The sequence below is a fragment of the Lactuca sativa genome, chromosome 6 (genome assembly GCF_002870075.4).
Source record: "Lactuca sativa cultivar Salinas chromosome 6, Lsat_Salinas_v11, whole genome shotgun sequence".
Lineage (NCBI taxonomy): Eukaryota > Viridiplantae > Streptophyta > Magnoliopsida > Asterales > Asteraceae > Lactuca > Lactuca sativa.
In genome coordinates, this window is record NC_056628.2 from 172,014,472 (window position 1) to 172,041,156 (window position 26,685).

Below are 26,685 nucleotides of genomic sequence, written 5' to 3' on the forward strand. Positions count from 1 at the left end.
CAAACGAATAAATAAAGAGATACGTCAATTATGTAGTGACAGCTCAATAAATATCAGTTAATGCGGAATAACCCTAATCGAAAACTCTTTCACAGAAGAGATGTGTATGAATTACGCAGCCTCCTGCTCTGATACCATTTGATGAGTTCGAAAACTTTTTGATCGATTAGATCTTTGTAACAGGTAAATTAATAAAACAGAAACAGTAATATAAAAACACAAGTATGGATTTGAATGTGTCAATGATTTGATTAACTCAATCCTCAGCAGAGCTCGATGAAGAACTTCCGTTGTAGAGGATTCTAGGGTTACAAAAGATAAGAACTTGTACGCTATCAAATCTCTATCAATCCTACGTTAAGAATGCATGCAAGCATCTATATATAATAAACCCTAAACAAAACTTACGGATGCACAATCCCATACCAGAGACAAAACTTGGACTAGCTAACGATCCCAAAAGACGCAACACTAAACTGGACCTTACACTAAATGAGATTTAAAACATAAGTATCATCACCGAAGTTTTGGTTTATCAAAGTATAAATTTTATCATAAGATGCATAAAATTGAATTTATAAAATAAAATGAGTTTATTCTACAAATTCATGAAGTCATAAGCTTTTTGATTGTTAAAAGGAAGTTTAAAATAGTGTTTTTATAACTCATCCAAAACTCCAAGTCTTAAGTATGAATTAAAGTTCTATTAAGACTATTACCGGTTCTTAAAACTGATCTACGACTAAACATTAAAATACCGGATATTAGTTTATAATTGATCATGGTTAATGGCAAATAAAATGAATTTTTATTTGGCACCAAAACAACCTCATAACAAGTGATATGAATTTTACAAAAGGGTACATGAATTGTTGGATGCATGCAATATTCATGAGACCATGTTTTTATAAATTATAATTGTAAAACATATATAAAACCTTTTCTAAAAATGCAAGTCATTGTCGTCCTTTTGAAGAACACTCGTTATCATTTGATGGTTTTAGCGTCACAAGGTCACCTGGGCATAGGATTGGATTTTGATGTCCGGGGTTGTTTTGTAGTTTCTGGTTTCTAAAGGGTCACCTTGTTACTGCTTACTTGAAATGCTACAAGTTGTTTCAAGTAGGATGACTTGATCAGAAACTTATGTGATAAAGGTCACCTAAGTATGAGAGGTCTGAGGCTTAGGTGGAATAAACATGCCAAGCTAAGCAATAGTTTTTTAGGATCCTATAATCTAGGAGTTACATATCATATGCAATTGGTAATCGCTACCTACCGAGTTTGATTAATTTTATAGGATAAAGGTCACCTAACCATTTACTTGCTTCGTTACTTGGATCCTAGACTTTAATGAATTATTGTTTTAAGAAACAATAAAAGGTACTAATTTTTGAAGACTAAATATTGAAAATACTAAATGAAAACTTGTCAAATTCTGTTGCTAACTGTTAATAATTTTACTCCCTGCAAAACCTCTCGCTTGTTGAGTTTCAAGAGACAATAACATTTGATGGTTATAATTTCTATAAATGGTAAAATATCTTGAGGTTCTACCTGTAATATAAATAGAAATTATATAAACTGAAAGATCCCATACCTGAATAACCCCTGCAACCAACTAGTCTGATCATGATACTTTGAAGGAAGTGTATTATGATGATATTGATGTGTCCCTCATCATACTGAAGAAATTAACCATGACTTGCAGAAAGTCTTGGATATCTATGATACATATCAGATGTCTCATCAAGTAAAGCAAATATTCAATCAGAACATTAGACTTAGCTTCAAGTCTGTTCAAGCATTGAATAAAAGGAACTCTAAGAGACTATGCATTCATATAGACTTATATTTCAGTTAAGGGAAATACATCATAAACCCAGAAATCAAGAAAGGACCAAATGATTAGTGTTGTTTAAGAAACTGGACATTAAAGGAGGACTTGCTCCTCTCATCTCATCTCATCACGCTGAAAAGTCTGACTTGGAAGAAACTTTATATATCTATATGGGAGAACTATTTATTTTTCCTTCATTCACTTGAGTACGTAATACTTCATATGACACTAATAATTGATATTATGTGTTGATGATTGGAAGAAATAAACAATTGACTACAAACGAATGGCATTTTGTGTTAAAGATATAACAAGTGTTGTTATAGTCTTTTATTTAAACAATTGATGTTTTGTTCCTATCCTTATAGGGACATGTAATTGTTGTAATTTATGAATAAATCTAGATCTACTTATAGTTTAATGGACGTTCACATTCGTGTTCTACGGATGTTAACATTCATGTTCTAAAACGATGTATTTTGTGTTAAAGAATATTTTCTCATAATGTTATTTATGAAGTAAATCTATAATCTTTCATTAAATTGATAGTTCTGATCATAACACCTATATAATCAAATGATATTTGATTGGAACTTATCTATGTCATAATCATAATGACAATATATAAATAAGAAATACATATACCAACTTCAAATGATATTTTATTCGTTATTGTTTAAATCTTTGATTTGCTCAAACTATTTCATAGTGAAGATTGAAATACTACTTAACAAGACCATCATTAACTTTTCGTTGTAATAAAGAAAATGTTTTTTTTTGTAAACCAAGTGTTCTCGAAACATATTAGGAGTTGTGGAATTGATTCACATCTCATTCCGACCAAAACACTCACTCGTCATTAGAATGGTTTTTGTGGCATAGCATCACCTGGTCACTTAAATCTATCTTTTGATATTTGAGGTAACCTTCGTATTCTCCAATGGGATAGGGTCACCTGGCCACTAGCTGAATGTCGATAGTACAAGTTTTAAAGAGGATAAAACATAGACCTTGTAGTCTATTATGTGATGTTTTAAAAGAACTATTTGCTTTATAAATTTTTGAAATTTTGCTCAGTACAACAAATATATATTTTTTGAACCAAACAAGTGGATTAGATACCTATATTAGACTGAGGATGAAATGGTTTATCATTATCTAAAAGCTATAGAGTTATAGGGCTTATGTTAGACAATAAGTTTAACCACTATAGCATCTACTAACTGCATTTATCCAAAATATCCTAAATGATTATTTAGGATGAAGTTTCTACTAATCCCGCTAATTGTCATTCCATAATACAAGTGATTAGAAAGTGCTTTTTCTAACTTGGAGAATTCTGAAGATTTAAGAGCTAAAGATCCATAATCTAAATGCATCATAGTTTCGAACTAGCAACTTTTCAACTGTTGCTCAATAGTTGATCAGAAACTAATGAAACACATAAAGATGCATTCATGTATGATTATCAAGTATGGGCTTGATTTATCTTCCTCGATATAGTTTGACTATAAAGAGTAAGTGAGTTTTCAAGTGAGAAAACATATATGATTGAAAATCTTCTAAGATTTAAGCTAACATCTTAAAGTAAGAATCTTCTTCCTTAAAAGATAATTACATAATGTGATTTGATTATAAATCAAGATCATTCTTGTGATTTTCTACAAAGCTAGTGAGAGCGCAGTAAAATTCCTAGTGTTATATGTAGTCGACATATTAGTTATTGGAATAAGAATCTATATAGATAGATCCTGGCAACTTAAAGGATTAAGTAAAATTGCATTAATTGTCAAGGATCTTAAAGAGCTTAATATAAAGGACTCTGGGAGAGATATCTTATCAAAAACCACATGACATGATTTTGTGCAAAATCCTAGTGCAAATGTTTTTGAACTAGATAACATGATTGTATTCCATATGCTACTGCAATTGGAGAAATCGTATATGTCATGATTATGTATAAAGGCCAAATAATTTGGATGCTTAGAGCATGTCGAATGACACTAGTATAATCCGAGAACAAATCATTGTATGACTTATAGAAATATTCTAAAGTACTTGTGAGAACTAGAGAAATATTCCTAGTGTACGAAGTATTTGAAAGAAAGCTATTTTTAAAGTTGTTACACATGCGCTAAATATTCAAATAGATTGAGTACCTCGTGGTTTGGAGAACCTCGTACAAAGCTGCTCAATGTATAGTTCATTATGACTATGAGTAATCCCATTATGCAAGTATTGGTATCTAATTCATATTCAAGCATCTAATTCATTCTTAATAGTTTTTCTTTGTATATGGGTTATATATAAAACTGAAAATGATTGTATTCGTAAAGTTAACACAAATCAAGTTTGACAAACTACTTAAAAAAGCTCCATTGTTAGCTAAAGCATGAAAGTCAAGCTGGTGCTATAGGGCCTTGTTGATATAAGTAAATGTATTGATTGAAATTTAATATTTGGATATTGGAAGAATAAAGACAACATATATTGCAATGAATTCATATATTGGATATGAGTCTTTCATTGAATAATTGTTGTGTTCTATATTAGCATGATTAAATCCTTGAACAACTAGCTTATTCTGAATGTCCATAGTCATTCATAGTTGTGGGAACATCTATGAGGTAAGACTAATATGATTGGATTTGTGGATTTTCATGGAGATGAGAATAGCAAGAGTTGCTACAAACTTCATAGATACTTGATTAGGAGAATAATTATTGGACTTGACCCGCATTAAAACCAATTTTTGGATCGTAGTCAAGATTGATGTTTTGATCAAGTTTGTATCTTTGTATTCTTAGACCTAAGATACATATTTGAGACTTGAAGTTTAGGAATTGTTCGACTTTGATATGTTTGAACGTTGGTCCGTAAAAGGGTAGTCATAAGGGCCATCGTTGGGTATGACATGAACTACATTGATGGGCGTATGTAGTCGAGATGGGATTTGTCCGTTTTATCCGTCGAGAGTTAGACATCTAAGGCCTTACTAAAGTTGAACAGTAAATTAGATTGATAACGATCTATATCTCATGTTTGACATGATGTCTGAGACAAAGGAATAACTGATGCCACACCATTAGTAACAATTGTAGCTTAGAGCTCCTAGAATTGGCGGTTGATGAGATAGAACCCTTCATATGCTGTTAGGGGTAGTTGCCTGTTGCTAGACTTCAGCTACTGTCTATGGCAGTCTATAATGAATCTTGTGCAAGTGGGAGATTGTTGAAACTGTATGCCCAATAATTATTATGGAGTGATATTACTAATAATATATAATCCTATAGGGTTACAGCTTTATCAAGTTGGCACATTTTGTATATTTATTATTAATATGATTATTAATAAATAATATCAATTCTTGTATTATAATTAGGGAATACTTATTGTTTTGTGAAAATAATAATTATAAGAGAGTACTAATAGTTATTATTTCATATGGTATGAATTAATAAGTCATGCACAACATTTTGGACTAGTTGGATTCTTTTGTCTTTTACCTAACGACAAAGTTTATTTTTTATAAACTTAGAGTTTATAAAATTTAAAGAATCCATCCCTCTTTTGAGAGGTATGGCCGAAATTAATAAACAACTATGGAGGTTGCTTTTCAACCTCCATGGTTTGTATCCCATGCTTCTAAAGGCTAGAAATACTTTAGAGTATTTTAATAAAAAGGCCTTACTTTGCATGGACTGCATGAGGCTTGCATTTTTGCTAAGTGAAACAATCTTTTCTTGCTGCGTTTCTTCACCAAAACCGTGAGTATGAAGAGCTCTTTTATTTTGAAGTTTGGTGTTTTACTTTGGTGATTAGAAGCCCTCTTGAGTTGTCTCCTTTTGTGCTTATTTGAGTATAGAACTTAGCGGTTTAAGACACTCAAGAATACAAGAAGGAACTAGCATTCGAAGTGCCTTACTCTTAATGGTGGATACTTGTAGAGAAATCATATTCTTGGATTTTTGCTATCTTCATCAACACCCCAAAACCATGTTGGTTCAAAGGCTTGAAAGGTTATCTCTAAAACATCCTGTAGTTGTTTTTATTTCATTCTAACCTCTATAAATGGATCCATGATGGTTTGGTTTTGCTACAAACTAAAAATAAACTTGTTATTTTTAAAGTCTCCCGTTGTCGGTTTTTGTGAAAAAGAAACTTATATTTCTTATCAAAACCCAACAGACCTTCCATATTGGTGATTCAGAGCTAAGTGAGGAGGTTTTTGTGACATCATAACTATGGAGATTTCGAGGTTCATGAGGGAATATGAGCATGGTTTTATCATCTCACTTAGGGATGAGTGCCTTTGGGTTCTTCGGGCTCATTTGGAGGCCGGTCGCCTCAAGGTTCTGGTGGTCTCCTTTAGAGCGTTTGATGCTCATAGAGCCCCTTATATCTTTGGGAGTACGAAGCTGATTATCAGTATACATTGGATCACTGATGTGAAGAGTGTCTTTCGTGCCGACTTCTGTCCAACGGAGACTAAGGTCTAATTTGCAACACGTCTGCTGCGCTACATAGCTAGGGATTAGTGGTTCAAGGTTGTCTAGGTCCTCGAACTAGAAGTGATCAAGTCCATGTCATGGGAGGATTTTTTTTCAACATATTTAGGAGAGAGTGTGTGCTAGCTGTTGAAGTTCAATAGTTAACTTGGGAATATCTGTGTAACAACCAAATTTTCATACCAAAATTTTCATTTTTAATTCCATATAAAAAAAAGTTTTCATAAAACCCATCTTAGAAAAAGTCATAATGTCAAATACAATTCCACATCAAAATATCAGAGTGTCCCAAAAATATCCAGTAATGTAATCTTCTAGCGAATGTGCAATCAAGCCTTCACTTTATCACGATCCTCAGAAGTACCTGAAACACAATTAATCAACAACTGTAAGCACAACAAAGCTTAGTGAGTTCCCAAAAGACTACATTCAACACAACACAGAATAATCAACTATGGTTATCAGCAACCCCGGAGACTACCTAAAGTCTTAGCACATATGAAGCAATACTAACACAGTAATAGCACTTAAACCCAAGTGGTCATCATATATATATATATATATATATATATATATATACACACACACACACACACACAACTATTCTACCACACAGGTAAGAATAAGTAAAGAGACTCACCTGGTATTGATGACTGATAGAACTCACACCTAAACTGTTGGAACTAGACTTCGCCTAATTAAATACACCAATTAACCTTAATAATTAAGGTATTTCCCACATATGCTACTAAAGCTAAGACAAGTCTAGTCCACACTTAGAGTAAAAGACTATTTTGCTTCTATAAAACCCCTCACAATCCATCTAAGACACAAGTGGTTAAAGTCAATGAAAGTCAATGGAACTCAACGGTTACCCATGACTAGTACGATGAGCATACTCACTCTATGAGATGCATAGAACGTAAGGCAGGCAGGATGGGCTCGGACCTGGATACGTTGGGCATAGCCAGGTGTATGTACAACATATGTAAAAAGATCTCATCAACCCCCTAAAATGTCTTAATAATTAAGACATCCATTACAAACTCAGATTTCGCTCCTAAAGAACATCTTAATCTATAAGTCTCAGACTTTAAACCTTTGAATGGCTAAAAGGATCTAAAACCAATAACCTTAATTATCTACATCATTAAAACCCCATATCTCATGCATGGAAGCAAGGAAAGGGCCAAGTTAACATTTTTATGACTTTAGACATCTTAGAATGTCTGAAAGGACGACTTAATAGCTCTGGAGTACTCCATACATACAAAGATCAAAGCTGTAGGACAAAAAGAACCAATATGAATGGCTAATCAAGATCTAACTTAATAAGCTCCAAGGTTTGAACTTTATACCTTGAAAAGGTGCACAAGGAGATGAAGCTTCTAGATCTACAAGCTAGAATGCACCATCACCACTTGAATGATCTTCCTTCTAACACAAAACACTCAAGAATCAATTTCCAAGCTTCAAAACTCTCATACACTAGCTAGGGTTCAATTTAGGGTTTGGAGGATATGGAGGCTAGTCATGAGAAGGTCAAAGAGGGTTTATGTTGCTTAAATAGTGGCCTCACCCAAAAGATTAGGGTTTGGAGACAACACAAGTACGCCTGACATACAAAGATGTACACCCAACGTACTCAAATATTGACCCGCCCAAGATGTTGACTTACACCCGACGTACAACTTTTTATGGCCCGCGTAAGGGTCTTTAATGCAGACTTTTTAAAACATAAGGTCTGAAAGAAGAAATTAATTTGAAACGAGTGTTATAGTTATCGCCCACTAGAATCGAACTTCGTCCTCGAAGTCAACCTGTACGAACAGATCCCGATAATTCTCCTACATCTCATCTTTGGGCTCCCAAGTCCACTCAGAGACTCTCCAATGCTGCTATTGAACATTAACCAAGTTCACTACCTTGTTCCTCAAGAATTTCATTTTCCGATCCAAAATCGCCATTGGCCTCTTAATGTAACTCAGGTGACCATCGACCTAAATTTCCTCCAAAGAAACCACAATTGTCTCATCTACTATATACTTCCTTAGTTGTGAAACGTGGAAGGTATCATGTATTTGGCACAACTCTTTAGGTAGCTCTCACCAGTATGCCACCTTACCTACTCGGGCTGTCAATCAAACAAGGCATATAAACCTAGGGTCCAGCTTGCACCGCTTCCTGAATTTGATAACACCCTTCCATGGTGATACCTTCAGGAGCACCAAATCTCCAACCTAAAATTCCAACTCAAAGCGTCGTCGATCCGCATAACTCTTCTGGCGGCTCTGAGTTGTTAGCAATCTTTGTTTGACTAGCTGAATAAGCTCAGTCATCTTGAGTACTATCTCAGTGCTCCCCATGACTCTCTGTCCGACCTCGCCCCATCAAATAGGAGCCCGACGCCTCCTCCCATACTGAAGCTCAAAGGGAGGCATGCAAATGCTGGCATGATGGCTGTTGTTGTAAGAAAACTCATCCAAAGGAGGTAGGAGTCCCAAATAAAATCAATGATGGAGGCACGCGACATATCCTCAGGTGTCTAAATAGTACGCTCGCACTGCCCGCCAGTATGCGGATGGTAGGTGGTGCTGGAATGCAATTGGGTGCTTAATTCTTCTTGAAACCTCTTCCAAAAATCTAGAAGTGAAATGAACATCCCGATCTGACACAATAAAAGTCGGCACCCCATGCCGATCCACCACCTCTCGAACATAAATCTCAGCTAGTTTCTCGACAGAAGATCTCTCACTTATGGCTAAGAAGTGAGCACTCTTTGTTAAGAGAACAACTATCACCCAAATATCATCAAATCCCCTTGTAGTCTTATGCCAATTTTGTAATGAAATCCATCATGATCTACTCTCACGTCCACAGTGGAACCTCTATAGGCTACAACTTTTCATGTGGGCGCTAGTACTCGACCTTGACCTTCCGGCAGGTCAAGCATCACTCTATAAACTTGGCAATATCCATTTTCATACACTGCCACCATTAACTATGCTTCAGGTCAATATACATCTTGGTAGCCCCCGGATGAATGGAGAATCTCGACTTGTGGGCCTCATCCATCAATACCCGCCGAGCCCCACCTGTATATGGTACCCAAACCCATCCATGAAGAGTCTATAGCCCCCTTTTTCGGTATCAAAGGCTGAAACCTGACTGATCACCCACTCCGTCCTCCGATGCTCTTTCTTTATGGCCCTCAACTATGCTTCTTTGATCGTTTCCAAGATCGGGGTCATCACAGTCATCCTGAAACACACATCCTAAATTGGGGTAGTAAACATCCTCTGACTCAAGGGTTCAGCCACCACATTGGCCTTGCTTGGGTGATACATAATCTCACAGTCATAATCTTTCACTACATCCAACCACATCCTCTGCCTCATATTCAGGTTAGGCTGATCCACAAGATATCTTAGGCTCTTATGGTCCGTAAAGATGGTACGCCAAAGTCCATAAAGATAATGGCGCCAAATTTTAAGAGCAAAAAACATCGTTCCCAATTCCAAATCATGGGCGCGATACTTCACATCATGAGCCTTCAGCTACCTTGAAGCGTATGAAATCACATGCGCTCTCTACATCAACACAAGATTGAACCCTGAGATGGATGCATCGCAGTAGACCGCAAAGTCCTCTATTCCCTCACGGCGGGCAAGCACTAGTGCTTCATAAAGTCTCTGGTGAAGAGTCTCGAATGATGCCTGCTACTCAGGCCCCCAACTAAACACAACATCCTTCCTCGTCAACTTAGTGAGAGGAACTGCAATCTTGGAGAATTCTAGAATCGATCTCCAATAATATCCAGCTAAACCGAGGAAGCTACGAATCTTAGATGGAGACTTCGACACTTCCCACCACAACACCGCCTCAATCTTGGCTGGGTCAACCAAGATACTGTTCTGATTGATGACATGTCCTAAAAAGTGAACCTTACGCAACCAGAACTCACACTTAGAGAACTTGTCGTATGCCCTCTCCATCCTCAAAAACCCAAGAATCTCACCTAAATGCTCCTCATGATGCTCTTTGATCTTCAAGTAGACCAAGATGTCCTCAATGATAACAATCACCGACCGGTCCAACATGGGCCTACACAGTCGATTCATGAGATCCATCAATGTTGCCGATGCATTGGTGATTCTAAAAGGCATTACCACAAACTCGGAATGCCCATAACGAGTTCATAAGGCCGTCTTTTGAATATCCTCTTCTCGCACCCTCATCTGATGGTAGCTAGACCTCAGATCAATCTTGGAAAACCAAGATGCCCCCTGCAACAGATCGAAGAGGTCATTAATCTTTGACAATGGATAACGGTTCTTCACTCTCATCTTATTCAAATCCCAGTAATCAATGCAAATCCAGTGTGAACCATCCTTCTTCTTGACAAAAAGGATCAGTGCTCCCTATGGTGAATTCCACGGCCGAATAAACTCCTTTCCTAATAGCTCCTGAAGCTAAGAGGATAACTCCTGCATCTCGGGAGGTGCAAGACGATACAGTTCCTTGGAAATCGACGTCGCATTGGGGATCAGATCGATCCAGAACTCCACTTGCCTTTTTGGAAGCACACCTAGTAACTCCTTTCGAAAACCATTAGGGATATCACGGACAATAGGAACATCAGAAAGAGAAACTGATCTCTTTTGATCAACCTAAGAATCCACCACATATGCCAGATATCCCACGCACACATGTTGTAAACACTTCCTCGCCCTGGTGGCAAAATAGAAAGCTGATCCTAACGTAATACCATCGCCATAAATGGTAAAAACTCCCCCAGTAGGATCTCGAACCATCACCAACTACCGTTCATAGTCGATCAGATCCCCAAATCGGAACAAACAAACCCCACCCACGATAACCCATACATCTCCCATTGCAATAGGGATAAGATCTATCGGATACCCAACACAAAAGATTTGTAGTACACAGCCCAATAGATATCCGTAGCCGAGACCACATGCTCGTCAGCTATAGAAATCCTCAATGTTCTACTCAAGGCCTCCCATGCGATACTAAAACCACAAAAAAAAGGTTGGTGACAAAAAAGACTGACTCGCACCCGAGTTAAATAACACTAGGCCAGGTACATAGTTCACAAGAAAAGTAGCTAACATGAGTAATAGCATAAGAAAAAATAAATAAATAAATATAAATAAATAAAGAACACATATTAGCCATGATTTCTAGTGCTACTCTGGCCTCCTCTACTGTTAACTGAAATGTTCTCCCTCAAGCGCTCGGAGCCTCATCCTTCCCCTACCGGCCTTCGGTAATATGTAAGGTCGTGGGGGTCAAAGTCTGGATCGTCCTGGATGCAAGCTGAGGACACTCAGCCCTCAAGTGACCCGTCTGGTTGAAATTGAAGCAAACCCAAAATCCATTGGGGCAATACTTTGCCATATGTCCCTGCTTGCCACACATGTAGCAAATAATCCCCGGCCGAAAGGGTCCCTCGTGACCCTTGTCACACTTGCTGCAAGTGCGGCCCTTCTGGCCTCTAGCTCTCAAGTCAGCGGGCTTGGTTCGTTTAGTCATTGGCAGCGACTGAAGTGGTCTCCTATCTCTCACTTGAATCTCCCTCTCCTCTCTCACCTGGGTATCAAGTTTGATCTCTCTCCTCCTAGCATTGGTAGGTAGCTCAGCCAATGTCCGATACGAAGTGTTCGCCATGAACTCGGGGATATCCCTCCTCAGAATACTCAAATACTGAATCACACGTGCGTGCTCTGTCGACACGTGCTCAGGGGAAAACAACGCGCTCATATGGAACATCCTCGTGATCTCATTCACCGTCTTAGCCTTCTGCTTGAAGGACAAGAACTCATGGTCCAACCTCTCTCTCTCTCTATCTCTCTCTCTCTCTCAACTATTGGTACAAACTCATCTCCGACCATCTCAATAAATCTCTCCCATGTCATTGCAGTACGATCTGCAAGAATAGTCAGCCATCACAAATTTCCACCAATCCTTCGTTCCCAAGTGAAGCAAGTTCAACGCAAAATGAACCCTAAAATTCTTCGGAGGAGTGGGTGTAAAACAACCCTCAACATAAGAAATCCATCTCATCGCGGAAATAAGGTCGTGGGTTTTGTAAAACTCTGGTGGCTTTGTGTTGTTGAATTCTCGGTACCACAACGAATCACCTCCTACGGTCTCATAGCGACAACGGTTGTGGTGGTTGCGACAGCTTTAGCCTCACTGATAGCAACATAACGCTCTTTGAAAGTCTCAATCAGTATGGTATTAATAGACCCAAACATATCTGGTATAGCCCCTCTGATTGTCGCAGCCACCTCGGCACCCATGATCCTACGAATCTCATCATCATTGGTACTCGGCCTCTCGGGGTCGCTAGAGCCTAGACCCTAGGTAATCACCGTGTTGAAACATACAAGAAAACCATAAGAAAAAGGCTAAAGCACAAATACAAACACTTACACACTCCTGCAAGTTCCTTAGTACCCTAAGATATCTCCTTGAGCAATGTATGGATCTGGTGCATTCAGTAGTACGAGCTCAATACTTCCTTCCAAACCAACATGTATTTGTCTAAAGTCATCCTCTCAAGACCCTAAGTCACAAGAGCTTTATTCCTCAAGAGCATATATACACTCACCTTCCAGTTCCTCAGAACCACTACTAAACATCTAGGTGCTCATTCTATACTGCTCCCCAGTACCGTTCGGCCTCATAAGATTTTTGTTATCTTCGCCATTTGCTTCACGCAAGCCAATCATACACAAGACAGGACTTAATAGACATTTGAATAAATTATTCCACCTTAAGTCCACAACCAAATAAGGAATAAGAAGAAAGCCTAAATTAGGCATTCTAAGGATATAAAACTCTAACTATGTACAATTGTCCAACATACACTAAGTACTTAACAATGATAGATTCAATCTTTTAAAATCAACCTCCTAGGCTAAATGCATCACCATTTAGGAAACCCTATCAGATTTTTCATGTAGGATCCTTAGCCTATCACTAGCATGCACTTCTATCAGTTTATTAAACATCAGTTCTACAATACTCATAGAATAATAGAGATATTTTAGGAAACTACCACTCAAGCTCTGTTTGATTGTACACATTGCTTCACCGAGTTTTCTTCTTTGGAATTCTTCGTTTCTTTTTGAAACGTTTTTATAAAAATCCATAGATCCTTAGTTTCAGTTTGGAAATCCCCTAGAGTTCATCCAAATCCCTTAAACTAGGGCTCTGATACCAAATTGTAATATCCAAATTTTCATTTTTAGTTCCATATAAAACACAGTTTTCATAAAAACCATCTCAAGAAAATTCATAATGTCAAATACAATTTCACATCAAAACATTATAGTGCCCCAATAATATCCATTAACATAATCTTCTAGCGAATGTGTACAATCAAGCCTTTGCTTTCCCACGATCCTCAGAAGTACCTAAAACACAATTAATCAACAATTGTAATCACAAAGCTTAGTGAGTTTCCCAAAATACTACATTCAACACAACATACAATAATCAGCTATGGATTATCAGTAACCTTGGAGACTACCCGAAGTCTCAGTGGGCAACCAGTACGCCCTATAGGTTATTAGCAACCTAGGAGACTACCTATAGTCTCATCACATATGAAGCAACACAAACACAATAATAGCACTCATACCCACCTAGTCATCATATATATATATATATATATATATATATATATATATATATATATATATATATATATATATATAAACAACTATTCTACCACACACGTAAGAATAAGTGAGGAGACTCACCTGATACTGATGACAAATAGACCTCACACCTAAACTATATATATATATATATATATATATATATATATATATATATATATATATATATATATATATATATATAAACAACTATTCTACCACACACGTATGAATAAGTGAGGAGACTCACCTGATACTGATGACAAATAGACCTCACACCTGAACTGCCGTAACTAGACTCCGCCTAATTAAATACACCAATTAACCTTAATTAATAATTAATGTATTTCCCTCACATCCTACTAAACCCAAGAAAAGTCTAGTCCACACTTAGAGTAAAAGACTTTTTTTCCCCTACAAAACCCCTCAAAATCCATCTAAGTCACGAGTAGTCAATGTCAACGAAAGTCAACGGTCACCCATAACCAATACGCTCGGAGTACTCAGTCTACGTGGGACGTAGAATGCAAGGTAGGCGGTATAGGCTCGAACATGGCTACACTGGGCGTAGTCGGGCGTACGCTCAATGTACGTAAGCAAATCTCATCAATCCCTTAAAACCTCTTAATAATTAAAATATCCATTACAAACTCATATATAGCCCCTAAAGAACGTCTTATTCCATAAATTCTCTAACTTTAAGCCTTTGCATGGCTAAACGGAGCTAAAACCCAAAATTCGGAGTTTGAGTTATTGGTTTTCTATAGTTTAGTTTGATGCAACATTTGTCGGTGTCATTAGTATCCCTTCTGTTCTATTGGTTTTGTTGTTTTATTTGTAATCTTGGACGATCTATGGGAGGATATGGTACTAATCTACTTTGGTTTTTTTGTGGAAGGTTTATTTATTTCTAGGTTGTTTCTGTTATAAGGTTGTAAATTTGTGTTGAAACTCTTTAGATTATGTTGTTATGGGTAATAGTTATATTGTAACTCTTGATTTTTGTTTAAAGTATTCAGATTCCTTTATGCTTAGTAATGACAAGTGTGGTTTGTAAGAACTATGTAGTGGAGTATTTGGATTAGCTTGGAAATTCGAATGGTTATGAAGTTGTCAAGGTTTAGCTAAATCGAATTCGGAGAGAATTGCTTCGTCGGATGGATATATTTCAATGTAGGTCATCTCATAATTTCATATTCAAGGTTTGAGGATAATTGGTTTAACTTATTGTTCAAATTAGGGTATGTAAAGAGCGATGTTCAACATTCAGATGTGATAAGGGAAGAAAATGTTAAGGATTATCATTTGAAGGTTTGAAGAATCGTCGGTGGCGTAGATTTTAGGTTAGTAGCTAGGTTCAGGTTGAGGGTTGTGTCGTAGTCACTATAAATGCTATTGTCTGATGAAGGCTCTAGAATTCGAAGCACGAATAGATACCTAATAGGGTCTAGCAGACTAGGGGTCCATCTTGTGTTATGCTTGAATCCAATCCTTATCGAATTGCTTGTAAGACCATAGGAGTAGCCCGTGACATTGCAAGGAAATACCATGGGGATAACACATGACACTTGCTTGTAAGACCATGGGGGTAGCCCATGACATTGTAAGGAAAGACCATGGGGGTAGCCCATGGCACTTGCTTGTAAGACTATGGTTGTAGCCCATGGCATTTCAAGGAAAGACAATTAGGGTAGCCCATGACACTTGCTTATATGACCATGAAGATAGCCCATGGCATTGCAAGGAAAGACCATATGGGTAGCCCATGGGAGAAAGTGGTTTAAGACTATGGGGGTAGCCCATGAAAATAGCTCATGAAACTTGCTTATAAGACCACCGGTCATTGCTGCATTCAAAGGGGCTACCTAACTTGAGAGTGCATTTTCTTACATTTTTTTAGAACTGGTTAAAATATGTCCCTTTCTCCCTTATTTCGTGCTTATGTGTCATAAATGATTCTTTAACTTTATTGAAAATCTGTTTCATCATCACATTCCATCATATTTACAAACCACTTCGAGTTTACACCTTCAAATAATGAAGAACTGTTCAACAGGTAAGTATGTACCATCACTACAAGAAAAAGATCCTTTTATGACGCGCAAACCACGACACTCGTTGATTAATGTTACACATAAGAGAGTGACATTAAAAAAGTGTCATCTCTTTAAAAAATTTAAGGATAGTGGACACGCATTATTACGTGCCCTTAAATTAGTGTCTAACAAAAAAAAAAACACGGAGGGCACTGTATCTTAAATGCGCGTCTTCTATAAGTGTCGCTTTATAATTTTAGTGAACACGCGTTTAGTAGATAAGGGGGAAAATGAAATCCCCAAAATTTTGAAAACCCGCCTTGTTATTTTCTACCTTTCTTTCTATCTTTCATCTTCGCAATCGATTCTCCCTTCTCCCTCCTCTCCAATCTACTTCTCCGCTACTCCTGACCTTACTTGTTAATCATCTCATCGAAGATCAAGAAATTTCAAACCCTAGTCTCCCTCTGAGACAGAGACAAAAAGAGAAGAAACATAAAGAATGCACCTATCGTTTTTATGACTTATGATGCTTCTCAAAGCTTTTGATAAGAACACCGACTCAGATGCTTCTCAAAGCTTTTGATAAGCACCCTGCCAGCTTTGCATACCAGAGCATCACATAATATTCTATTTATCCACCTGTGTTTCTTACAACAGGTGTATTTTTATCCTCAAAACCTCACTCCATATCTTGATTTGTATGATTTATAGCCCTAATTTCAATTGATAGATTTTGTAGATGCTAGCACGCCTTTTTCCTGTCATCCTTCTACGTAGGTACTATTGTTTCTTCCATTGGTCCTTCCGATTGGTCTTCTTCTTCATCACCATCTACTGAAAGACTAATTGATTTTGTCAATTATCGCTTGGAATTTAGTTCCATCCAATTCCCCACCAGGTTTGTCATTTGTTCTCTATAAATCCCCCTTTAATTTACCATTATTACATCTACAGCCACACGACAACCACTCACCACCGTTCGTATGCCCATCACCATCTATATAAATCTCAATTGTTCTCTCTTTTCTCCTCTCTCATCCTAACATCGCCATATCAATATTGAATTGAAATCTTCTACAATTTCTTTTAGGTCTTTATCTCCTTAAACCTAGAAAAAGCCTCTGTTTCTGGGATATTTTAGGAAATTTGTACACCAAATGATAAGAATCATTCTCCTAGAAATCCAGGGTATTAAGTGAGAAAATATTGCCCTATTTTTGTCGTTCTGCCATTTTTCATGTTGCTCGAATTGCTAAGTGCGCACCAGTTAATTTATGAAAATTATATATAGGCTTTAGAATCTTACTGGAACATAGAAGACTGCGTTTAGTTGGATTTTCTCAGTTGCTTTATGTGAGTTTTTTACCAATGCATCATGTAATCTGATTGCATGATAACAATTTTTTTTTATCAAATTTCTCCTGTGTCACGCTGGTGCATCTCCTAATTTCAACTACAAATAATAAAATTATGATTAATAAGAGAGAAAAAAAAACAACAAAATTCTACAACAATAAATATTGTCAAGAATCGAGAAAGAATACAATGTATACGCTCTTATGCTATTATCCAATAAAGTTAAGTATTTTTTTTATCAATTTATGCAACAAAACAAATCTATTACAAATTCATGTGGTCGTTACCAATTTATGCATCAAAAATGGGACTCTTACCAATTAATTAAAAAAATGAAAAATAAATATAAAAAAAATCAAAAGTAGCAGACAACATATTTGAGGTGGTGCTACCTACGAGCCATTGCCGCCACAATTCCACCAAACACAACCCCAATGGTGGTTGCAGCAATGCCTATGCCAATTACACCATCTACATATATATGCAATTTTACCAAAATATAAACCAAAAATACAAATTAAAATTTTGAAATCAAAATCAATAAAAAGAAAATATATAAAATTAGAAGTTTGACCAACCTTTTTTAATATGGTCTTCAATTGTTCTTTTAAGATTCAATGCCTGCATCCAGTTGGGTGCAACTTATAGAAATTTATATCAATCGCTAATAGGGTTTAAATACAAAAACTCTAAGGTCCTAAAAATGAAAAAGAAAGTACTATGCCAAAATAGTAAAAAACCAAAAGTACAAGGGTGAAATAATAAAAATTGAAAGAAATTAGACCTCCAAGCAGCGATCAACAAGTTGTCTGCTTTTAGAGTAATCCCCACTTCTATAATATCCAACAGCAAGTAGATACATCTTTTCTCTTGTTTGTAATGGGCTGTTTGTATCAACCAATGAAGCTGAAACAACCAATAAAAATTAAAATCCATTATATTGACCTAACCTACATATGAATGTTATTACTACATTGTACTTTCAGTATTTCTCTTATCAGCACATTTAGTTTAAATCTACTCAATTTTAGCATTGTACTTTTAGGTTTTTTCTTATTAAGATATTGTACTTTAAAATTTTCACCCAATTATAGAAATGAGTGAGAATTTCTTTCTATTGCGATGACATATACTATGACCCAGATATTGGTGTATCACCAGTGAATTTTCGTGATGTTTTGCTGCATAGTCAGGCTCTTGAAGGCATAACAATGTCTATGGTAAGTAATCCTCAGAAAAGTCTTCTCTAGTATTTGTAATTAATATTCATTTATAAATAGTAAGGCACCTAAAGTCATTTCATGTGAATTTTAATCTTTTTTTTTGTCTTTAGTTCATGATGCATTCTTTGAGTACTATATCAGTTGATTATTTTTGCCGATTCATGGATGTAGGCTGTGTCTTACTAGAGGGGAGGAAGTCCATGATATAATTGTGAACAGGATCCTAGATTTATCAAAAGCTTTCTCACTTTATGATGATGAAGTGCCGGTAAGGTTGTTATTTAGTCACTTCAAATTTTGCTTTATACACTCACTTGTGAAGATGTCTTGTCACTTATGATGGTTAAATTAATTATAATCAGGAACAGGGAACCACTATCATGGCTATAAACTGTCAAATCGAAAACAATGTGAAACCTTTAGATGCTTTGCAAGCTTCATAACAGCGGATTGGACGATTCCACTACTAGAAAAAAGACCTTTAATGACGCGCTTTTTACGACACGCGATAACTAACGATACGCAAAAGGACGTGCCCTTAAAATAGTGTCATCTCTCCAAAAAATTTAAGGATTTACGTCACGCTTTATTGCGTGCCCTTAATTTAGTGTCTCAAGAAAAAAAATTAAAAACACGGAGGGCGCTTTATCTTAAACCCGCGTCGTCTGTACCTGTTGCTTTATAATTTTAATGAAACGCGCTTTTAGTAGACAAGGGGGAAATGAAATCCCCAAAATTTTGAAAACCCGCCTTTTTTTTCTATCTTCTATCTATCTTTCATCTTCAACCTAACAAGGACAAGCATTGCACTCTTGATTTCCCTAACTCTTTCTCATTTTCTGATTCAAACTTGAAAGAATCGAAAAAAAAAATCTATCAATTTTGAAGCCTAAGAAAATCTAACAAGGACGAGTATCCATCGATCCGACTTCCAAAAATAGAGGGCATTGATTCCACGTCTTTCGGGGTTGGGAGGAAGGAAAAACTGTTGGTCCCGTGTGATCTAATTGGTAGAGGGCATCGATTCCCTAACTCTTTCTCATTTTTTCCACCATCGCTGCTTTCGCTAATATCCACTCCGACCTCTTATGAACGCAAATGGTAAAGATCTGCTTCGATTTCCCGATTGGTCTTCAGAGTGATCTAATTATGTTGATACTCTTCTTTCTTATTTGGATTCTCCAGGCCATATGCTACTGTGGCGGTTCGGTCAGTGAGTTATTCATCGACGGTGGTGGTGAGTCGGAGGTGCCATGTTGATGTGATTATTACAATCGATTGCAGAAAATGAGAAGATTTAGGGTTTTTTCTTGGTCCAGTGGAATACTTTCAGGTTTCGTCTCGACTCCTTTTATTTTATTTTCTTTCTTTTCCTTTCCTTCTGCCATCTGCTTCCTTTCCCCACCTCTTCTTTCTTATTTGGATTCTCCAGGCGATATGCTACTGTGGCGATTCAATCGGTGGCGGGTCAGCCTCAATTTCATAACATTTTAAGGGATTGCTGTTGGTGTTCATCGACGGTCGTGGTGGGTCGGAGGTGCCATGGTGATGTGAAGAAATAGAGAAAAAGGAATATAGTCATCACTTGCTGATACCGACGACGATCCGTTTTCTGCATTAGCCAGATTGAATGACTTTAAAGGAGGTTCGTATTTCTTTTGTATGTTTTTTTATCCCAATCAATGAATGGATTTTTTCCCTTGTATACGTTGGGCATCTTTCTTTTCTTTATGTATGACAAAGTGATCAAGCATAAAATCAGGGTGCAACTAGCAACCAACATGAACCAAATAGCAGCAACAACAAATAAGAGATTTAAGAAAACAAGTAATAATTAGTAATCAGGAGGGTAGGCTAGAGGAACCATTTGAAACATAATGTCTGGAAATTTTTTTATTACTTGTTATCTTTGACCAGTAAATGATGTGTATAGTATGTCTGTATTTTGAACAACAATCATGATAGGGTGGGGAATACCCATGTGATGCGGTTCCTTGAAAGACATGAGATTCCATATCATTATCTGTCCAAGTCAAAGGAGAAGAATGTAGAAGATGAGATATTGGGGTTGGTTGAAGATACAGATTTCTTGGTCCTTGCTAGATACATGCAGGTAAATGTTTTTCTAGTAGTAGTATAGCAGCAGGATTGGGAAAAAGGTGTTATTTGTTTATTTACCCAGGACAGGTGTTGTCTGGAAACTTTTTGAAAAGATATGGGAAGGATGTGATCAACATACATCATGGCTTATTGCCATCATTCAAGGGAGGAAATCCATCTAGGCAGGCAGGTTCTGTGTTCCAATTTCCAAATTATGTTTTAAGCTTTTTATGTTTTTATGTTTTTTACTGGAGAATGACAGGCTTTTGAAGCTGGGGTCAAATTGATTGGTGCCACAACCCATTTTGTCACGGAGGATCTTGATGGGGGCCCAATCATTGAGCAGATGGTAATCAAAGAGTTTTAAGTTTCTCAGTATCAGTAGTATGCAGTATATATATGCTAAGGTGAAAAGTCAAATAGTTTTTGTTTGGGTTTGCAGGTTGAGAGAGTCTCGCACAAGGATAATTTGCTGAGTTTTATTCAGAAATCTGAGAATCTTGAAAAACAATGCCTTATGAAGGCAATCAAGTCATATTGTGAGTTACGCGTTCTACCTTATCAACACAACAGGACTGTTGTATTTTGAGTAAGCTCAAAATGATGCTGATCAAAACTACAGAGTCCATTATATTCCTTGTGTTGCAAAGTTTTTGTATTTCATTTTAATTATTCATTCTAATTTAAGTTGTTCTTGTTCCAATCCAATAATAAGATAAATTAATAGTCATTGTGTGTTCATAATACTAAGATATATGTGCATTCTCAGTTCTCCTTAAATTCATTGTTGTTGGAGTTTTCTTCTCTGTCAAACTTTGTGTTTTCTAGTGTGATACTTGTTTAAATAGGGAAACTTTTGTTGATTTTGATTGATATAGGGGGTGTTTGGCTAAGTTTATTAAAACAAATTATTAGCTTATTAGAGGTTCAACACCGCTATATATAAGTTAAAAAAAAGTGTTTGGATAAAAAATAACTTATTCTGATGGAAACCTCTAATAAGTAGTCATTTTTTCATAAGTTACCCCATACTTATTAGCTTATAACCTAATAAGTTATAAGCTAATAAGCAATCAGTTTTTTTTTTTTTTTTGCCAAACACCCCCATAATATATAATATACAAGTGGAAGGATACTTGAAGTCTTCTTATAAAAGATAACAATAGTAGTTTTGATTTCCCTGGTCATCAATTTTAATGGAGTCATGGGATGGACCTGCTTCACTGTCCTGTATGTTTTTGAGTTTTGAGTTTTGAGTTTATGTTCACTTTTATCTGTTACTTGAAAACCACACCCTCAAGAACATACATTTATTAGTATGTCTAATTAGAAAAAGAGGGTTTGAAAGTGTCAAAAGATATGGATTAGCTATCCATTTTCTACCCACTTCAATCTTTTTTAATGTGTGATTATGTTTTGTTTTTAATTTCTTGGATGTGATTCATTGTAAAAGATTTTTTTTAATTGTGTAATTTTGTTGCAGTTTTATACACAACAGTACCAAGGCCATCGGCTACTTTTGACATGTTCCCTTCTTGGCCTATGAGAGTTCATCAAACCCCAAGAGTAAGTCTTTTTTCCCTTATAATAATACCCGCTTCCCTGTTTGAATACGATTGGAAAGAAATACTCTATTTATAGTAAAATGGTTCCATGTACAGGTAGGTACTTGCTGATATGGTTCTTTTTGCTCAACCTCCAAATCTGGTCTCATGTAAGCAGTAGGAAATAATCGTGAAGAAAATTTGATTTTAACAGTTTTGGACCAAACTGCCCCTCCATACTATTTTTATAGTTAAAAAATTTGATTTTAACAGTTTTGGGCCAAAATGCCCCTGCATACTGTTTTTATAGTTATTTTTTATTTTCAACAGTTTTGGTTTTCTCTTACATGGCTGTTTCTTTTTCACTTAACCTGGACAGAATGAAATAATTGGTTAAGACACTAATTACCTATTTGCCCTTCTTCTTTTTTCCTCCCAATCCTCTCACATTAAAGAATATTGTCAAATTTTGTTCTTTAGAATGTAAGGTAAAAATGGTCATTTGGTCTAGGATATTGTCAAATTTTGTTCTTTAGAATATTGTCATGGGTTTGATCAACTGGTACTGGCTCTTTAGTCTTTCTTTTTATATCTTTTTATGAAATCAGCTTATGATATGAGCTCTGTTTTTCACATGGTCTAGGACCACTAATTTCTTAGGATGGTAACTGGGTTGTCTTTTCGCGCCCTCCTTTGATACACCATAAAGGCATGAAGATTCTCTCTCTCTCTCTCTCTCTCTCACCAAATTCTAAAACAAACAACAACAGGTAAATAGATGCCAACATTTTGCTTAAAATTCTGTGAACATTGAAAAAAAACGAGGTCGATAGTGCCTTTTTCATGAGATTGTCAAAAGTTGAATAAAATAAAAAAATAAACAAGGGTAATATTGTAATAGGGAGGGTCTTAATACATAATAGGGAGGGTCTTAATACATAAAGTAACCAACCTCTCACTTAGCACGACAAGTCATTTTGATTTTAAGTAAAAAAGAAACAACCTTATCAATCTACATGCATAGAAGACCCTGTTGTCCCATAATTTTTAACAATTTGTATTATCATTATTTGATTTTAATAATAATTTGTTTTGTTTTATTGTTGAGGTTATAGACTGATAGTCTTACTTTTCATGTCATTATTATTTATTTCTTTTTTTGTTTGGATGTTGTTCAAGACATTGATTGGGTCATTTCTCTTGGAAATGCTTTTGCAAAGCAGTATGAGCTTTATACATATGATGATGAGCATTCTGCACTACTTCACAGGTATGAACTCATTATCATTATCATTACATTTTTTTAATTAAATTATCTTATTGTGAGTATTCTTCTCCTACAAATGTTTTGGTATACTTCTCTGTTGCTAGGTAACCTTCTCAACAACAACATTCTACTTAAGCAGGTGAGTAATCAAGATTAAGGGAGACTTGTAATCATGTTTGACATTCCTTTCTAGTAAGAAACAGAGTTGTATGATTATTTGTTAGATTTATAGGAATGTATAGCCCATGTTAGCAATGTATTATATTTGTTTAACATTTGAATGATTCTTTGTATGACATTACAATTTGTGCAATTTATTTTATTTTTTGAGTATGAAATTTTATTTTATATTATGCAATGGATTGTATTTTTTGTATATGGTATTTTATTTCTATTATGAGAAATTAAATGCAAATTTAATTTAAAAATTAATAAATATATAAATTTATTTTTTTTAAACGTTTAAAATTACGATACGCAAACATGTGTGTCATCTTCATTTATGACATGGCCTTTCTTGACAGGGGCTTTCTTGATACGCATTGCGTGTCATTAACACGCGCGTCGTAAGGTTACGACACGCGAATGCGTGTCATCTTCCTTTATGACAGGGCCTTCCTTGATACGCATTGCGTGTCGTAAGCGCGCGTCGTAATTGCGCGTCGTAAATGAGCGTCGTAAATGCGCGTCGTCTCTCTTTATGACAGGGCCTTCCTTGACATGCATTTGCGCGTCGTCTGAGCCTTTTACGACGCACAATGAGCGTCGTAAAAGGCTGTTTTTCTAGTAGTGTTCCAAAGTTGGGAGAGACGGAATCAGGAAGTTGTGGTAAGCACACAGGGACATAATGGTCATTTTCTTCTCGACGCCGAAAACATGTAAGAACAGATCGACATAATAGAAATCTGTGAAATAAATAAAATCAGTAACAAGATTCAGAGTCTAAATGCAACATGCTCTCATTTTCTTGTGTATTTTTATAGAAGTGTAAAATAACTTACTTTTACCATTTTATCGATATGCACAATGAATAGTTACTTTTATTCATTTAGCCTCTGAACTATTATTATAATAATCATAAAAAGCATAGCTAAATCGATAAAATGGTGTTTTATGTATGTTAACATTTTTTGAAAAAAATATTAAATGATAATAGTTTTGTTATTGTGATTTAGAAGACAAATTACCTGAGAATAATCCTTCGCAACAAAGGTTCAGAGAGAACTTGGGCCCACACTAGATCTAGGGTAGTTGTAGTACAAAGTATTGTTTCCTACTCTGCAAAGGCACCTGAAACAATACTTTCCACATCTTCCATCAAATCTTGGAAGCATACAAAGTGACAAACAGATATCAGAAACAAATCTTGGAGTTAAACTATGTAAATAGTACCATCATCAGTGAAGCGTTTGTGTTGCAGTTTTGGGTTTGAAAAGTTACTCTAGTTATATGTGTTGCAGGCTATGGTAATCAGCCAGGTGACATGGTATGCTTATCATCTTTCCCCATTATCACAACTTTTTTAGTGTTTTGTTTTGAATTACAGTTGAAGGTTATTTTAGACATTTGAGTAATAATATAATATTGTTCAGGCTTTCTGGGACTATGTGGAGAAAAAACAACTTGGAGCCACTAAAGCTGAATGGTCGGTAACAAGCGAATGGTCTCATGGTGGACTTTATTTCATGATTGCCACAACAGCTCCAAGGCGACAAATTGACAATGGGTATTATTATTATTTTTTTTTATAACATTATTTATAATCTAAAAAAATCAATTTGCTAATAAAATCTTTCATTACAATTTGTTAACAATCTTAGATTTTAGTCTTTAACAATTTCTATAGGGGCCCAACGGGTCAACTTTTCACAGAATCTAATAACATTGCAAGATTGGTCAAAATTCAATAGAACTTTTAAGAATATCAATGTGCTCTTACATTTAATTTTGTTGAAGTCATATGACATTTCTTGTTGCAGGTTATAAAAGAATTTGTTTCCCCCATTTGACTTTGTTGTAGGCTGGAGTCACTTATACTTAAAAAGAAGTTGTTAAACAGTGGGGATACACCAAATGATCATGCTTGTCAAGTAAGATTTTCCCTAATTTCCATTTTGTAAGCTTTTGTTATCAGTTACTATAAGGTTAGGAACAAACTTGAAGTCCCTATCTTTATGCTTTATGCTTTAGTTATGAATAAGCTAAAGAAAGGCATACAAAGGGGAAAAGATTTGAAGATGAATTACACCTTAAGTTGAGATGGAAAAAACTTGATATAGATAGTATCTTTTTGTTTTCCAATTTAGAAAAATGTTTAGAAATTGCTTCAATGGATGGTATTTAGTGTAACCTGGATGTTTATACTACTCTCTAGAACATTAAACAGTTAAGTTAATTTTTTTTGTTTAATGATTATGCAGATTGATAAACTAAAAGTTCTTTCTGAATCTCTTCTATGCTTAGCATCTAATTCTGAAAAGCGTGTATTGGATCATCGATAATTAGTTATCTCACTTCTTTTCTCTTTTTATTTATTTATTTATACAGTCAACACACTACTGATGTTAACTTGTGAAAGTTCATCAACTTATATTTTTTTGTTTTCATTTTTTCTCATAAAAACTAGCATTACCTTATATCATTTCCAACCGCTTAAAATAAAAGAGATAATGTCTTATGATTGCCTTTACTATTTTGAGATAAAAGGTTTTATTGGATTACGCTTAAATCATTAGATGTGTTGTATAGTCAGGTGATGTTTCTTGTTGACTTAAGGGACACATAATACGGACAGGACTCAATCATCCGGTGAGCTGTAAATGATTTTTTTTTGGACTTAATAGAGAGAAAATCAGCAAAATGAAGCTTTCCTCATACAAATTTCCCCTCATGTATTTCGTCCTCCTTTCCTCTCCTGTAGTGAAAAACTTTAAACATCATTTATCCGGTCTGGATGCACACAATTGATGGGAAAATAAGAAACTAGTTGCTTCTTTATCCTTTTTCTATTTTGGTTATTTTTAGTGGTCAATTTCATTCCCTTATTGTGTGTCTAGTCAACACTACAATAGAGAACACTTATAATAATAAATTTAATATTTTTGTCCATGTTTCTTA

General features: G+C 35.7%; 1 protein-coding gene across 1 annotated transcript; it reads left to right on the forward strand.

Moving 5' to 3' along the window:
- Positions 1-20,602: 20,602 nt before the first annotated feature.
- LOC128126662 (formyltetrahydrofolate deformylase 1, mitochondrial-like) lies at positions 20,603-21,609 on the forward strand (the record flags this gene model as incomplete). Its single annotated transcript, XM_052764502.1, has 4 exons — positions 20,603-20,770; positions 20,845-20,943; positions 21,020-21,106; positions 21,200-21,609. Coding segments are annotated over 4 exons (501 nt in total), but the record flags the coding sequence as incomplete, so codon positions are not given.
- Between the last annotated feature and the right edge of the window lie 5,076 nt (positions 21,610-26,685).